Genomic DNA, 14,895 nt, shown 5'->3' with positions numbered 1-14,895 from the left:
GTTTAAATCAAAACAAGCTCAACCTATACAACGACAAACTCGATTCATTCAATTACATGTAGTTTAGTTTCATTTAAAATATCTTTAGTTTTTATCAAGAAAAGTAAATGTTAATATGCCCTGTATATTTAAAACAATGAACTTGTTTTAAAACATAATATAATGATGCAGATGAGACATATCCGATAATGAAAAGCAAGAAGGGTATGCTTGACCATCCCTAACTCATATTCACAAATCCAGACTCTTGCAAAAGTATATTCAGCCGGTTTTCTTCCGGATCTCTCGCAGATCTGTATATCATCAGTATAGAGCATGAATAGTGCATCGAAATACAACAATGAATAGCAATGCATGTGCTCGATCTTACGTGTTGCGGGGCTCCACTTTCAACGACATATCATAAAACTCAGTCTCGGTAGCATCTTCAATCAATACCGAGTCCAAAAATTCTTGAATTTCGGGAACCTTGTGCAATGCATACTTGATATGCTGAAATTGTTGAATATCTCTCAACGTCTCGGCTGTTTTGGACATTTTTGCAAAGTTGATTATATGTTCACGACCCTTGAGCGTATCTGGATTTCCATCAGCAATAAATGTAAGATCAGTAAGATAACAGCCGACAAAGGGGATGGCGGGAGGATTGACTGAATGCAAAGCGTTTCTGTAATTGATAAAGTTGCGCTGTGGAGACATGGTTTCTCGAAGAGATTCATATGTGGCTATTTGCTTGGATGAAACAAGCTCCCACGTCTTTTTAAGTCGATGTACGTGAGCGGAATCAAGCGTACCAATGATGTTCATTAAACTACTATAGTTGTTTAGCGAAAAGCATTTCTAAATAATCAAGCCATAAAAATAAAATGAGTGAATGGCATCAAGTATAATATTGATCATGTAAACTTACCTCGGCAACCAAAATAAAGTGCGTCATGGTTTTTGCTCGTTTTTTAAGATCTGGCTCTCCCAAAATAGTTGCACCCACCCACGCAATAATCCGGTTAGACAGCGAGCTCATGCGATTCACATTGATACCCAGTTCTGGTTGATCCTTACGAGACCACGCTTTGTTTAAAAATTCAGAAAGCTGAATGGACACAAAAATATCTCCTTCCTTGATGGTAAGTTGTCGAGCCACCTCCAGAGGGTCCAGATCCAAAAAGCGAAACTTTCGAATGTTTTTGGGAAGAATCGGTTGGGGATAATCACGATTGGCAGCAACGGCCACTAGTCGACCAGTAGATAGTGCAGGCCCATTAGCAAGACGGCGATCGATCAAGCGAATAAGCTGAGAAGAGGCCGCTTCCATATAGTCTGACATTTTGAACTCGGCAAAATTGCGCACCAGCATCAATGCCTGGATATCCTGTTGCTCTTGCCCAAGATAGTTTTCAAACCAGGATTTAAGAACATTGAATACTCTCAATCGAATAGGAGTAAGTTTTTTGTCTTTCCATTCGGCAAGTTGGTAATTTGTAAGACCTTCAGGTTGAGGCATCAAAAATCGCCGTTCAAGTAGTTTCACAAGATCCACCGAGTTGGTAAATGACTTGTATGTAATGAGAAAGCATTGAACGAAATTGGCATCTGTTTATAAAAGAATGCATAAAAAACATTGGATCAACAAAACCATCATCTAATAAATATATGCAGATTGATATCTTAATAGTGTTACTTACCAACAGAGTCGTGAAGAGTGAGTTTTTCAACAAGTGCTTCTAAAGTACCACCACGAATATTGTTTTCCATGTTTAAAATAATATCATTTGGCCCATAGTCGTATTGAAGATACCATGGAATGTCGGGCTACAATATGAACAAATCACGTTTAAACATGTGTGCATTTTTAAATACAAACCAATAGGCTATACGAGTTTACCTTTAGCTTTATAATCGGCGGTGCGTCTTCACCAAGAATTTTGCGCAGTTTTGATGTACGCCTTCCACCAACTGAAAATGCCGGATCATCCAGTTCATCTATAATGGTAGAGTCTGCTATAGCATATCGAGGTCCACGAGGAATACGTTCGCCAATATTTTCACTCACAGTTAGTCCACGAAGAGGAACAGAATGTGATATATCCTCTTCTTGTTTTGTATGTGCACTGTGGCTGTTTGTTTGAGAAATGTTTTGTGCCTGTGAAAAAGACATTGACATTGCACGTCTATTACGAGCATACAGATCGGCTGAAGAAGGACGGTTGACTTGATTGTGCTGATCAATGTAGGTCTGAAGTGTCATTTGCTCAACACTTTCTTTTTCTTCAATCAAGAATTTGGTTGAAATTAACAATTCCTTGACAGACTTTTCCACGAGATTTGCAGCAGCCGAGATATCTTGTATAGCGTTGGAAACGAGCAGAGCATTAGTGGCATGGCCTGTGGAGGTCACTAGACCAGAAATGGCATTTGTTAACGCCAGTCGATTGACTTTGAAATCAACTGTAAGATCATTGGAAAGAGAGTCAAGTGGGATATCATCAATTAGCTCAAAAAAGTTGCCGACTTCTTTAAGAATGGATCGCACTATTGAAAACAGTGATGTGTGCGATATGAATGGAATTTTTGATTCTGGTGCTTCTCCAGGCTCGGGTGACTTTATTCTTAATGTTCGCACCTGGACAGGATCGGCAAGTTCAACTATTAAAGCCATTGTTTTTTTCATTGATCCTTCTAGCGAGCTTAAAAGCTCAGCGCTAGAAGGTAATGCATTGGACTCCAATTCTTCATCGACGTCTGAAGCCGCATGTGTAGTATCACATTTAGAGTCTGATGACACGATATTTCCATCAACAGGTGTCGATTCTAGTGAATCAATTTGATGTATCTTGATGTTATTCTCTGCCGCCTCGGCAGAAAGATGACGAACAGATATCAGCACGTCGTTATTGATCTGCAACAGATTTTCTGCTGCGTCCGGAGGAGGCCATACTCCAGATGCAGTTTTTGCAGCGAGGACCAATTTTGCCAGAGAAAAAAGAACTTGACGATGATACGTTCTAAGAGTTTTGTTGGCTGCCAAGATTGGCGAGTCACGCTTTGGTGTGCCAGATGCATATAGCATGATACGGATAGAATCCACAATGGCTGATGTTGCAGGAACGTATTTATCCTTGCGCGATGACTTGACAGCAGTTGCCAACAAATGAATATGCACAATGATTTGGTTTGTGAGTCCAGGCCAAGTCCATTCGATAGAAGTATCGACATCAAGTTGATCCTCTGCAAAAGTAGCCGCTATTTCAGTAGCATTTTCAGTGACTGCTGCAATAGGAATTTCCGTATTCTAAAAATAAAGCATAATTCAAGTTAAAAATGGAATAATAAAAGGCCACTTTGACGTAATAGAGCCCCTAATTTCAGCCACTTACATCAAGTGGGCTGGCTTCAGGAAGAGTCCAGCGAGTTTCGTCGGTATGTAAATTATAGTAATAAATTCTGCCATCTGCAGTTGCCTTGACGCCCCAATTAGGCGGGAGCTAAATGAGGGAATAATATTTGAGATATTTAGTGAATCAAATACCAAAATACAGTTGATCAAAAACGAGGGCATAATAAACACACATCAATATCATTTTGGTCAGCATCGTTAGGACGCAAAATTGGCTTGCGGGTAGGAATAAAGCTAGGATGGCCGGTTGAAGATTCGGTAGAATTTCTGCTGTGACTAGAAGCATGGCTGTGTCTAGACAGGAGCTGATTTTGAGACTGGATTAGCTGAGCATTGGCACTAGCTAAAATGGAACTTTCCGAGGGTGTCCGATCCAAACTCTCAGTCTAAAAAATTGATATCGACACCAATGTCAGTTGAAACGAGGTAATATACCAACAACAGATTTGTTGGAAAATGAGGCTGAGATTCAAAAATTCAGCTAAAAGACGATTCCATAATACGATACCTGTATGGTGAGTGGTGCAGGGATGATCACAGGAGTAGATACAAAATTGAATGGAAACCTACAATTATATTAAGCCATGGTATCAAACAAGTAATTCAGCCAATTTGAAACAATTCCAATATGTCAAGTTATCAAGACAACGCCACAGTTCTATCATTGCAAACAAGGCTCGATTGCCCCAAAATACAACGAATATGAGCTAATGCATGCGATGAGTATGTGCTAAAAGGAATAAAATAGAAATCCTGACAATCCTGTCAATGAATGGTCGCTATCAAGTTGGAACCAGGCCATTGATAAATAGCGATCGTTTAATTGTGCACAACTCCATCCTGCATATGTGCATAATCATTCAGTCATAACATCAGACTGGTATAGAGAAATGTCTTACCATCCTTGCTTTCCTCCACAGACTCCATTCCACCAGCCAGAAGGTAGCCGAGTAAGCACTTGAATCACGCTGCCTTCAACAAGTGATAGTTCATTCTCCCCCTGGGCTTCGTAATCATACAAAGCAGTCACTACAATGTTCTTTGCTGCAGTAGGTTGAGGTGGTTGAGGAAGTGGTTGTTGAGCAAACTGTTCTTCTTGATATACAATGTGTTTTTGCTGTATAGTTTGTGGAGCTTTATCCTGATCTGATGAGCTTCTATGATAGCAATTATAAAATGAATATCATCAGAAAGCCAAATATCAATAACGATCATGTAAATCAATACTGGTTGCTGAAAGTATAGCAATTCATCATTACTCAACTGTATCATTCTGTCGAGTCTGCTTGTTCAATGTTGGATTTTACAGTTGCAGACAAAAGGAATGAGAATGGAATGAAAATATTTATTTCTATTTCAACTCAATTTCGCCATGTTTTGAAACCATTTCGATAGTATCAGACAAGCTGCTGTTGCTGCATTTTGAACACATGAATTATTCATTTGTAAAATTGTACGATTGTTTCAGGTTAATATAGACTGGATGGAATGCTGAAACTCTCGCGTCAGAACAAAACCAACACCAAGATTAGAAGCAGTCGTTGGACTAAATGAGTGACGTTTTATACTGAAATCAGCAGGAAAAGGTTGTTCAGGAAACTGAGCGTATCAATACGTCGGATTATCGCCGTAGTACACGAGATACAATCAATAAATGTTCTTGCCATTCAAATCATCAAGTACAAACCTGACCATAAAAAAATGGTTGCTTTCAAACTCTAATTCAGATTCATTTGTTTGATTTAAAACATTGCTTAAAAGTCGTTATCGTAATCTACGCCGTGTCTGCTCCCAAACTCTGATCCCGAGTCATTTGTTTCTTCGTCGTCCTCCATTTCTATCTCTTCTTCCGACTCTTCATCATCATGTTTGTTTTGACCTCTTCTTTCTCTCATTTCATCTGAAACTTGACTAGTCCTGCTTTTTCCTGCTATACCAGATCCGCTAGACTTTACCCCGGATCCTAGCATGCGCATTCCAGCTGCACTATCGCCCCCTGACCGCTGTATTGTACTCTGACTATTCTCTCCTGCACGTCTAGGTCGTGTACTACGTGCTCTTGTTACTCGATTGACATCTCTACTGTGGTCTAAACTTTCTCTTGAAGTAAATATCTCATCATCCATGTCATCTTGAACAATATCGGCATTTGACAACGCTGTATCAATGGATCCTTCTTCATCCTATACATTTCAATAGCAAAATAGGCGCTGTTAGAGTGATGCGAAATTGTAGAACAAATTGGGCCAAGTCACCTCATCACGATCACTGTTTGGATCATCTGATATACTGCTGTTTTCAGTGCTACTTTTCAAATCGTCATCATCTAGGTTTAAGCTACGCGATCGAGACCCAGCAGCTATAAAAGTAATCGTAATCAGTCAGCGTTGATCATTTACTTACATCTCAAGCATATGTTCATTAAAAAACTAGAATCATTCGTTTGTACCTGCTGGTCGTTCATTATGTCCACCACGACTTCTAATACTAGTACTCTTTTCAATCTCTTTTTCACCACGCAGCAGTCGTAGCTCTTCCTCACGCAATCGATTCTGCATCCGCTTCATTGACGACTCGGTTTCTTCACTTTTGTTTTGCTCTTCGCGGTTATATTCATCAAGCTGTTGTTCCAAAAACGCCAGATTACGAAACTTTTCCATATAGGTTTCATACAATCTGGAAAGCTCTACTTCAATTTTTTCATACTCATCCATATATGCTGGACTATAGTAGTTTGAATGTATATGATAACCCAAATAAGTAACAAGATGCTGTTGAAACTATACCAACTTGATTTCAAAACTATTCTAATCCAGCCTTTTGAAATCAATGTCAACATACCGAACTCCTTGTAATGATTTTAAACGCTTTTCAGCTCGGTCTCGCTCCACCTTTTTCTTTTCAATTTTTGCCAGCAAGTTAATTTCATCTGAATGTAAATTATCCATTCCAGTCCGTGTGACTGTCATTTGATCACGAAGAGTATTCACTGCAGCTGTTACGGCCTGTTCCATTTCTGCCAACTCAAATGGTCGAGAAATCACATCCGTGCGTCGATCCTGTGCATCCCATTTTATCAAATTTATTGTTATTCGTGTTTACATCAACATATCCGACTTTTGCATGCATATTATAGGTATACATACTCTTAGAGATATTTCTTGTCCGAGAAGATCGTATAGCTCTGCACCTTTCTCAATGATTTCTGATGCCAAAGTACGACTAGCCTTTAGTTTACCAATACGATTAGAAATATCCAATGGCTGAATAGTTGATTGATTCTAGTAAATTTTGATGTTTCAAATTAGTCGCATATAATTCTGAAAAAAGTGTGCACTGTAGAGTATACTTACACTGTTGTGATCCAAACGCATTGTATGTGCTTCATATAGAATATTGACGATTTTAAGAAGTTCTTTGACTGCATAACCATCCGCCGTATAAAGCTTACGTGTATTGAGTTGAATGTGTGCTTTTGGAGCCTAAAATGGTAAAGTGGATGCTGTAAATACTTTCCATACTTGGTAATCTTTTGTCAATATCAAAAATAACTGCAGTTATAGTCAAGGTGGATAGTTACCATGAACAATGCAATGGATTTAACAAAAATAACACGGTCCTGCTCAGAGCTGATATCATTGGAGATATCAATAGATGGGTCATAGCTAATAACATTGGTTACTAAATGGGTTGGTGTTGCATATATGATTTTAAAGTGCTGTTACAATAAACTGGATATACTTTTTTACTAGCCAATACAATATATCCGACACAAGGTCAAAATTTGGAGTTCTAAAGCTTTCCATAGATATACGTTTAGGATATCCTAATCCGCGCATCTTTTCCGTAAATGCTTATCGGGTAGTTAATACGAACAAAAGCCATTAGTAAAGAGAGTGAAAATATGCACAAAAAATAAACGATACAATTGCGGTTTACTTTTCATTTCCCGGAACGACATATTATATGGGTATACTAGGTGTACGAGACGGTGAATTAACGGATAAGCTTGAATGCAGCTTGAAATAAGCAAATTTAGTCACGTGATATGTTGTTTACTTTTCAGAAATCGCAATTTAACAAGTCGGACTGAAATGTCAAATCAAAGAAGCAGATCTACTCGCCAGACTGCCAGCAGGAGTTCATCTAACCCACCCATATCAGCTACACCACATCAAGAGATAGTTGCAGGTATTTTAGATTTGAGCTTGTTTATCTGTATATACCTTGTGTTGAATAAACCTAACCACATATTCCAAAGCTTCCCGAATCAATGCTCTATTAGCTCGCATCAGAGTCCCCATCACCATCAGCTCCTTATCAGAATGTGTATCTTCATTATGGGTTGCGCTTCTTGAAGGTCTTTTGGAAACTCGCCTTTCTGCTATTATTCGCATACCAGATACACATGGATCAGAGACTTCGACATTAACGCGAGCTAGTCGACTTCAGAATGCTCAAGCAGTGATATGGGCATTAGAGCAAGAGATTCTGCATATTGATCTTCCTCATATCAAATCTGAAAACATAGTTGATGGTGATTCACGCACGCTGATTGATCTCGTTACAATCATTTGGGAAATCAGCCAAGCGCTTGAAAGCAGCAGTGTCAGGGATAGCGACAATTTAGACTCACTCCCAGCTCATAGTTTGCAACAGCAAAATGTAGATACAGAAACAGTTAGTATATATACGTTTTTCATAATTGGGGGCTATTTTTATTCAGCAGGATTCTGACAAATCAATTCTATATGTATTGGACAGAATCATAGTCAACATGATGATAAAGCCATCATGGGATTGATTGAGGATATATCAACTATTGATTCGCGAGACTCGGTGTCATTTGAAAAGGATTCGGCAGAGTATCCTATACATCGTACACTTTTGCCGCCATCTGTTATGGCAGCATCAATATTAGCTCCACATATGGAAAAATACGTATCGCATGTCAAAAGAAATTTGCAGCAGACTATTGATGCGAATAATCCGAATCGAGTGCAGAAAAAAAAGCCTGCCGTCGTATCAAAGTTGATGGCTGGTTTGTCTAGACCCAACCCACACTTACATAAGGAGGGTCGTAGTACATATACATCCTCACGTGCATTTGACGTAGGTAAAGATCAGCCAACGTCAAATATATCACGTCGTGAACGCGATGACTTTTCTAAAAAGAAAGATAAAATCCATCGTTCAACTGTTCATCAGCAGAAACAATCAAAATTAGCATCACCAGACAGACAATCCAGTTTAGACTCGAGTGATCTTGATTTTGATTCATGTGGTGCAACCGTAGAGACATCTTCTACTCCAGCTTTTAAATCAGCTAATCGCATTGCCAAACCTGGTCATAAGCATATTCGATTTCAGTCTCAAGTAAGCACTAATTTTATGCTGCGGTATATCTGTAATGCAATTTTCTATTTTAAACAGTTCTAGTCTAATCTGTTTTATGATTGTCATTTAGACGGATCAGTATCATACACCAGAAATTCTACGTGTTACCAAACATGATACACCACATACTCGTGCGCTCAAACTTCGACGAGCTATACTTCTTCGTCAAAAACATACAGGAGCACGTAACCGCTCTCCATTTATAATGCAAAAAAAGTTGCAGGATATGCAGCGCCAACATCAGCAAGCAATGAAAAATGGGATAATGGCGAGTCCATTTAAACAATCACCCATGTCAAAAGAGCAATCTCGCAATCATGATCGTAATGATGTTGATTATTATGAGGACAGGGCCGTTGTGGATGAAAATTTTAGTTCTAACCTAGACAAAAGTTATTCAAAATTTAAAGGAGACTATGTTGACGGAGCAGATCCTATTAGAGACCAAGATTTAGATGGGTTTGGTAAACGCTCTCGGCGTCAGCTTTTTTCAGATAAGTCGAAACCTTCAAGAAATGATCAAACCCAGTTTGCCAAGTTATCACCTCCAAGACAAAATATACAGGCGTTTGAAGATTGCGTTAGAAAAACGATTCCCGTTGTCCATAGTAAGTTTCTTACCGAGTCGCAGAGGGAGAGTTTATGGAGCAGCCAACTATCTACATGGACACGTGCGTTGGATGATCGTTTATGGACTCGAAAGGTTGACATGGCAAGTTATTTCAACATTATACAGTTTGAAATATTTTGAAATGTTATGGATGAAGCTCATTTATTTTGACGATATTAACGCTTAGCACAACAAAACAAGCCAGCCGAGTAGCGTTTCACTCGTATCACTTGTAAAAAAAGATGCATCACGAACACGATTACTGGTGATATTTGCTTATTCTGACTTTTGCATTTTATATTCGAGCGCTTTTATTTACAAGACTCGAATGATCTGCTTATTTTTAATGTATTCTGTTTTGTATGGTGATCAGGAGAAACGCAAAGATCAGGCAGCGTTACGCCATAATGCCAAAGTGAATCTTAATGAAAAGGTTCGACGATTAAAAAGAATGGATCAAATACACAATTCGGCTCAAGAGCAAGTTGAGCGCATAGCCGATCAGCGGTGTTTTGAGGAAGAAAAGGTAAATCGTGTACTGAAGCGCCTTGTCAATAGTTGTATAGCCACGCGCTATATGCAGTATACGTTAAACTGATTGTGCATAAAACCAATACAATTGCTTTTTATGCTTGCAATAGATGGTCAAGGGGTTGCTGGATGAGTATATCAAGGCACAACGACTAGCAATTATTGAAGAGCGTCGACTGGAGCGAGATACGCAGAAAAAAAGCAATGAACAAAAGAAAATCAAAGAGATGTCACGACGCAAATTATATCCTTTTTTCATTTGGGTTATTGTGTAGATATGATTATATATAGGTGATGCCTTGACTATGATTTTTTACTCTGCAGGATCAGATTGATATGTTGAACGAACAGCTAGCGGAACAAAACGCGAAGAAGCACTTGTTAAAAAAGTACAAAATGAGGTAATCTATTAGTATGTGTAGTGCTAGCAAGTAAAGATTACAAGACCCGAGTTTAATCTATGCATCATGTCGCTCTTTAGGAAATGAGGACATTAGTTCGAGAACAAAAAGAACATGCGAAAGAGAGAATCCAACAAATCAAAGACAAACTCGACCAGGACTGGGGGAGAGCACTGTACGAACAAGAGGCGGCAGACGCAATCCGACGCAGGATTAAATTTCAAGTAGTTAGTAAACGGAATAAAGTTTGATGGAGGGATTCCCTCGAAAGTTGATGTATTATCACGTGATGAGTGAGGATGAGCGTTTGAGCCCAAAATCACATAACAAAACTGAAGACGATATCTGACAAGAGCCAAGTCTGTGCTCTGAACACATTGGTGGGATCCACTAATCATTCCTATCTATAGTTGCAGCAACTTTATCATTGGAATATTCTTACTTCAGCTACTCCGCAGTCGTCACGAATTCATCAGCTCACACACCGTGCCGAACCAGATCCAATCTGTATCTAAACAAGTTCCTTATTACATCCACCACCGCCATTCAACAATGACTGACATCAACTCCAACGTATCGCTGCCCTTGTCTGTTGAATTGAGTCATAATAATAGCGATACCATGAATGCGGACTCGATACAAAATGTCGAGTCCAAATCCCTGATCCTCGCCACTGACTGTAGCGCAGATGCACCTGTTGTTGACTCTAGCCAAGCCAACCCAGTTGAATTAGATATGGATATAGACGAATCTCAACCTCGTGCTTTTGTCGAGAGTGGTGCGTACACTGATCAGGACCAGTTTGGCAATGCAGACGACCAGGAGATGCAAGATGCGGACCGCCAGGACAGGACTGGCCGCAGTGATGACCACAGCAAAGACGATGACAAAGAGGCAGCAAATATTATGGACTTGATGCATCATCAGCAGGAAAGTCGCTTTTCACATGCTGCTGCATGTGCTAAAGACTTGGATGACGACACGCTCCAGTCTGCGTTTGGTTCTGATATCGACGATCTGGAGGAAAACATGGACGATTTGGGTAATGACTCGGACTTTCATACCACTCCTCAGCCTACTGTTCCTCTTGCTGATGACGACTACAACATAAATGATTCTGAAAACGACGACGATGTTGCCGATTCAGAGGACCGTGCTGCTCAGGCCCGAGACGATGATTTGGATGGTGAGAGCGACGACGATGAGGAATTCAAAGCAAGCGTAGCTGGCAGGCCTAATAAAGTCAACCCAACTGGTTATACTAATATTTCAGACGCTTCTCATCCTACTGGACGAAGTCTTAGACTACAAGGCAAATCTCCCATCAAGAAAATTGACATGATTGCAGAAATTGAAACGGCAAGTGCCGATTACACAAGAGGCGCATCCACTTCTGCAGATGAAGAAGATCTTAATGGTAGGTCAGAGTATTACGCTATCATCTTGTTTTGCTGTTTTTGTAAAACTTGCCAATTCGTTAGCATTCTATTGATGTCACTTATTTTTTGGCCGAGCTTTCTCGGTAATTGTGCGTTCAGCTAACTTTTCTGTACTATTTTGACTATTACATACACTTACTTGCATTGGTAGCCGATATACTCCCAGGATTGGGCTTAGATAAAGAGGATGCCAAGAAGGCGCGTGAATTGATGCAGATTGCTAGACAAGATGCTAGAAAGGCACAAGAGCTGACTGAGGATTCTTTTGAAAAGTAAGATGCGCTTGTCAAGACTTGATTGATTTAAAGTTTATTCACTATATAGTCCTACTTTGCACTATTTTACTTGAACAGATTGTATGATTTGAAGATGGAAGAGTTACAGCTTGAAATCTCATTGATTACAAGCGGGAAACATCCAGAGTGCATGCAACAGCTGGCTGAAATTGAAACACGTAAAGAATTAAGGCTCCGGGAAACCGCTGATCGATTGGGATACAAAATTAGTAATTGTGAGGCTGCCTACGAGGCTGGTATTAAACTTGTGCAAGATTCCTTTTTGGCAAGTCATGATTTGAAGTGTATTAGACCTGATGGATGTATACAACTAATGCCAATAGACTATGCGTTTATTTTCTAATACTTTTTAAACTGTTTCATCTTTTTCCTGTTATCCATATGGTCCACTTTGTCTAATAGCATGCAAAGCGCGACTTGAAATTTAGCATTTCCGAAAAACAAAGAAGAGATTGCTTTCAATTACATCACGAATACGATCGTGCATGTAGATGGGAACATCCTGGTATGATATTTCAGTTGAATTCTTTGATGGCTGTTCCTATGACCATATAACAGTAGTGATATAATACTGTTTGAATGGTATGCTAGCAACCGCAATACTTGCAAGGTATTCACACTGTTTTTTAGTTCCTTTTTTTGCCTCCAAAGCCACAACCATACATAATAGGAAACGTCAAAGACATGCTGACTATAGTAATGGAAATGTACGTGAGGATTTCGAGGAACGAGTTCCGACATGGGCAAGAGTTGTTTTACGTAATCGCAATAATAACCAATCATCAAAGGTTTGTCAACTATAAGTGGTGGCTATTTTAATTTGAAAATCAAAGTTTAATATTGGCATGATTGTCCATGTATACCTTATTGGTCTATCATTTTGTATACTGGGCCATGATTGACTAACCGCATCTTTAAATCTGCCATTTCCAGCCACCTGGAGAAATCCCTGCACAAGTGTTTCTTCCCAACCCTTGTATTGGTCTGGATGAAAACGAAATTGAACAGGATGTCTTAGCTATGAATAGTGCGATTAGAGGGTTTCTTGATGTTGACAACAACCAAGAATAAAACTATCTTTGACTGTACATAAATATAAAAACAGCTAATTTTTGGCATATTGGCTTTTCAAACGCTGCTTACTCTAGACATTCCTATTTTTGTTCGACTCCTTCTATCAGTGCCACTGCCGAGAGAAAATTCGCAACTAATTAGATATCGTCTATTTGAGCGCAATGATTACCTTTACAGGTCTACTACTGTTGTCAATAAAAGTTTTCAAAATACATGCTTTTAAACTTTAAACTATGCTGAATTGGAGTGTGTATCCTGAATATGGGTATATTTAAACTTCGTCTATTTCCAATGTTCATTTAGATATATTGAAAACACGATAATCAAAGTTCAAATCACTCAATGCTGACATTCAAAATGATCTTGTCGTCAAGCATGAACCACTTTGGCATTAGATTCCCGCAATGCTTTCAAATAATAGAATCAATACAATTAGCAACAATACAATTAAAATATACTGACAATGCAGTCCATACTGGTGTTTTTACAGCACAAGTTGGGGTTCAAGACACGTCGGCTATTTTATTGGCGACTTTTTAATCTCCGATAGATTCAAGTCTCGACTTTTATCAATTTATTCACCTATACCTTGCATCTACGTATACTACCTTGAAATCATGGTGAGTTGTAGTCACATCTGTACCTAGTATTTGATTTTTTGATTTTGTTTAATTAGCCTACACAAGCAGCTGCTATTCAAACTACAGTTCTAGCTTTCAACATTTATCCAATCAACTCATGTTTAAGCTCTAAACACTACATCTACTTGATTTGAAATCAAATATTTGGGTATAGGGCCTGCTTTCACTTTTACGCAAGCTGAGACGCTCTGAAAAAGAAATCCGTATCCTTCTTCTTGGTCTGGACAATGCTGGCAAGACTTCATTGCTCAAGCGACTTGCAGGTGAAGAGATTTTGGAGATTAAACCAACTCAAGGATTTAATATCAAAACTGTTCAGCAAGATGGCATCAAGATGAACGTATGGGATATTGGAGGTACGCTTGCAATGTTGAGCGTCTACTCGGTGTATTGTAGAATGGATTGACTGCGCGATATATGGGTTGGATAAACCTGCGTTAAATCGTGTTGGCCTATCTTTATGTGTACTGATTGGATCAGAACATTAGTGTAAAATATTGGCCAGTCTTTTAACCTTGCATTTGTTTTGGGTATTCAAGGCCAACAAACCATCCGGCCGTATTGGCGCAATTATTTTGAAAGCACAAATGTCTTGGTAATGTCTGAGCATAGATTGGATTACAACAGTCTTGACTCTCATATCATGTTTATAATTATGGTATATGATTTAGATTTATGTGGTGGATAGTTCAGACAAACGTCGACTAGAAGAAACGTAAGTGTATTGAATTCAACCTGTGCAACCCAATCGTTTTCTTTAGCTTATCTGCATCATTCCTCAATACTTAGAGGAACAGAGCTCGCAAACCTTTTGACAGAAGCAAAGCTACAAGGAGTGCCTCTTCTCGTATTTGCCAACAAGCAAGATCTCATGAATGCTTTGTCTGGCGACGAGGTAACACAATACTCCATCCCAATCATGATGTTGACTACTAGTCATGATGTGCATCAGCAATTAAACGACGCGTTTTAATTTATAGATTGTGGCAGGACTCAATATTGGTGGGATTAGGGATAGAGCATGGCATATTCAACCTTGCTCGGCCAAATCAGATATGGGTGTGTCGGAGGGTATGGAATGGGCGATGCAGATTGCACAAAAAAAGTAGTCC

At 39.2% G+C, this 14,895-nt stretch overlaps 5 protein-coding genes across 5 annotated transcripts; 3 read left to right on the top strand and 2 right to left on the bottom strand.

The window, feature by feature from the left end:
* Nucleotides 1-45: 45 nt before the first annotated feature.
* On the bottom strand, nt 46-1,502 carry BATDEDRAFT_33316 (uncharacterized protein; the record flags this gene model as incomplete). The annotated part of the gene is made up of 3 exons (XM_006679461.1): nt 46-293; nt 371-840; nt 911-1,502. 3 exons carry the CDS (start codon nt 1,499-1,501, stop codon nt 221-223), a joined length of 1,134 nt encoding a protein of 377 aa, XP_006679524.1. The 3' UTR covers nt 46-220.
* Nucleotides 1,503-5,148: 3,646 nt separating this feature from the next.
* Nucleotides 5,149-7,250, bottom strand: BATDEDRAFT_89153 (uncharacterized protein; the record flags this gene model as incomplete). The annotated part of the gene is made up of 8 exons (XM_006679604.1): nt 7,136-7,250; nt 6,975-7,059; nt 6,748-6,876; nt 6,541-6,675; nt 6,236-6,453; nt 5,844-6,118; nt 5,650-5,753; nt 5,149-5,577 (listed from the first exon to the last, which is right to left on the bottom strand). Exons 1-8 carry the CDS (start codon nt 7,231-7,233, stop codon nt 5,149-5,151), a joined length of 1,473 nt encoding a protein of 490 aa, XP_006679667.1. The 5' UTR covers nt 7,234-7,250.
* Nucleotides 7,251-9,587: 2,337 nt separating this feature from the next.
* On the top strand, nt 9,588-10,607 carry BATDEDRAFT_37047 (uncharacterized protein). Its single transcript, XM_006679542.1, has 4 exons — nt 9,588-9,666; nt 9,775-9,927; nt 10,043-10,333; nt 10,414-10,607. The coding sequence occupies exons 2-3, from the start codon at nt 9,853-9,855 to the stop codon at nt 10,205-10,207; spliced, it is 240 nt and encodes a 79-aa protein (XP_006679605.1). The 5' UTR covers nt 9,588-9,666; nt 9,775-9,852; the 3' UTR covers nt 10,208-10,333; nt 10,414-10,607.
* A 278-nt stretch (nt 10,608-10,885) lies between these two features.
* Nucleotides 10,886-13,139, top strand: BATDEDRAFT_25517 (uncharacterized protein; the record flags this gene model as incomplete). Its single annotated transcript, XM_006679408.1, has 5 exons — nt 10,886-11,750; nt 11,924-12,044; nt 12,126-12,304; nt 12,660-12,856; nt 13,002-13,139. 5 exons carry the CDS (start codon nt 10,886-10,888, stop codon nt 13,137-13,139), a joined length of 1,500 nt encoding a protein of 499 aa, XP_006679471.1.
* A 620-nt stretch (nt 13,140-13,759) lies between these two features.
* On the top strand, nt 13,760-14,892 carry BATDEDRAFT_89151 (uncharacterized protein; the record flags this gene model as incomplete). The annotated part of the gene is made up of 6 exons (XM_006679674.1): nt 13,760-13,762; nt 13,938-14,139; nt 14,323-14,378; nt 14,455-14,498; nt 14,573-14,678; nt 14,764-14,892. 6 exons carry the CDS (start codon nt 13,760-13,762, stop codon nt 14,890-14,892), a joined length of 540 nt encoding a protein of 179 aa, XP_006679737.1.
* Nucleotides 14,893-14,895: the final 3 nt, after the last annotated feature.

The sequence above is a fragment of the Batrachochytrium dendrobatidis genome (assembly GCF_000203795.2).
Source record: "Batrachochytrium dendrobatidis JAM81 unplaced genomic scaffold BATDEscaffold_7, whole genome shotgun sequence".
In the NCBI taxonomy this organism is placed as follows: Eukaryota; Fungi; Chytridiomycota; class Chytridiomycetes; order Rhizophydiales; genus Batrachochytrium; species Batrachochytrium dendrobatidis.
The sequence above is the reverse complement of the archived record's forward strand: the minus strand, read 5'-3'. Positions and strand labels throughout refer to the sequence as shown.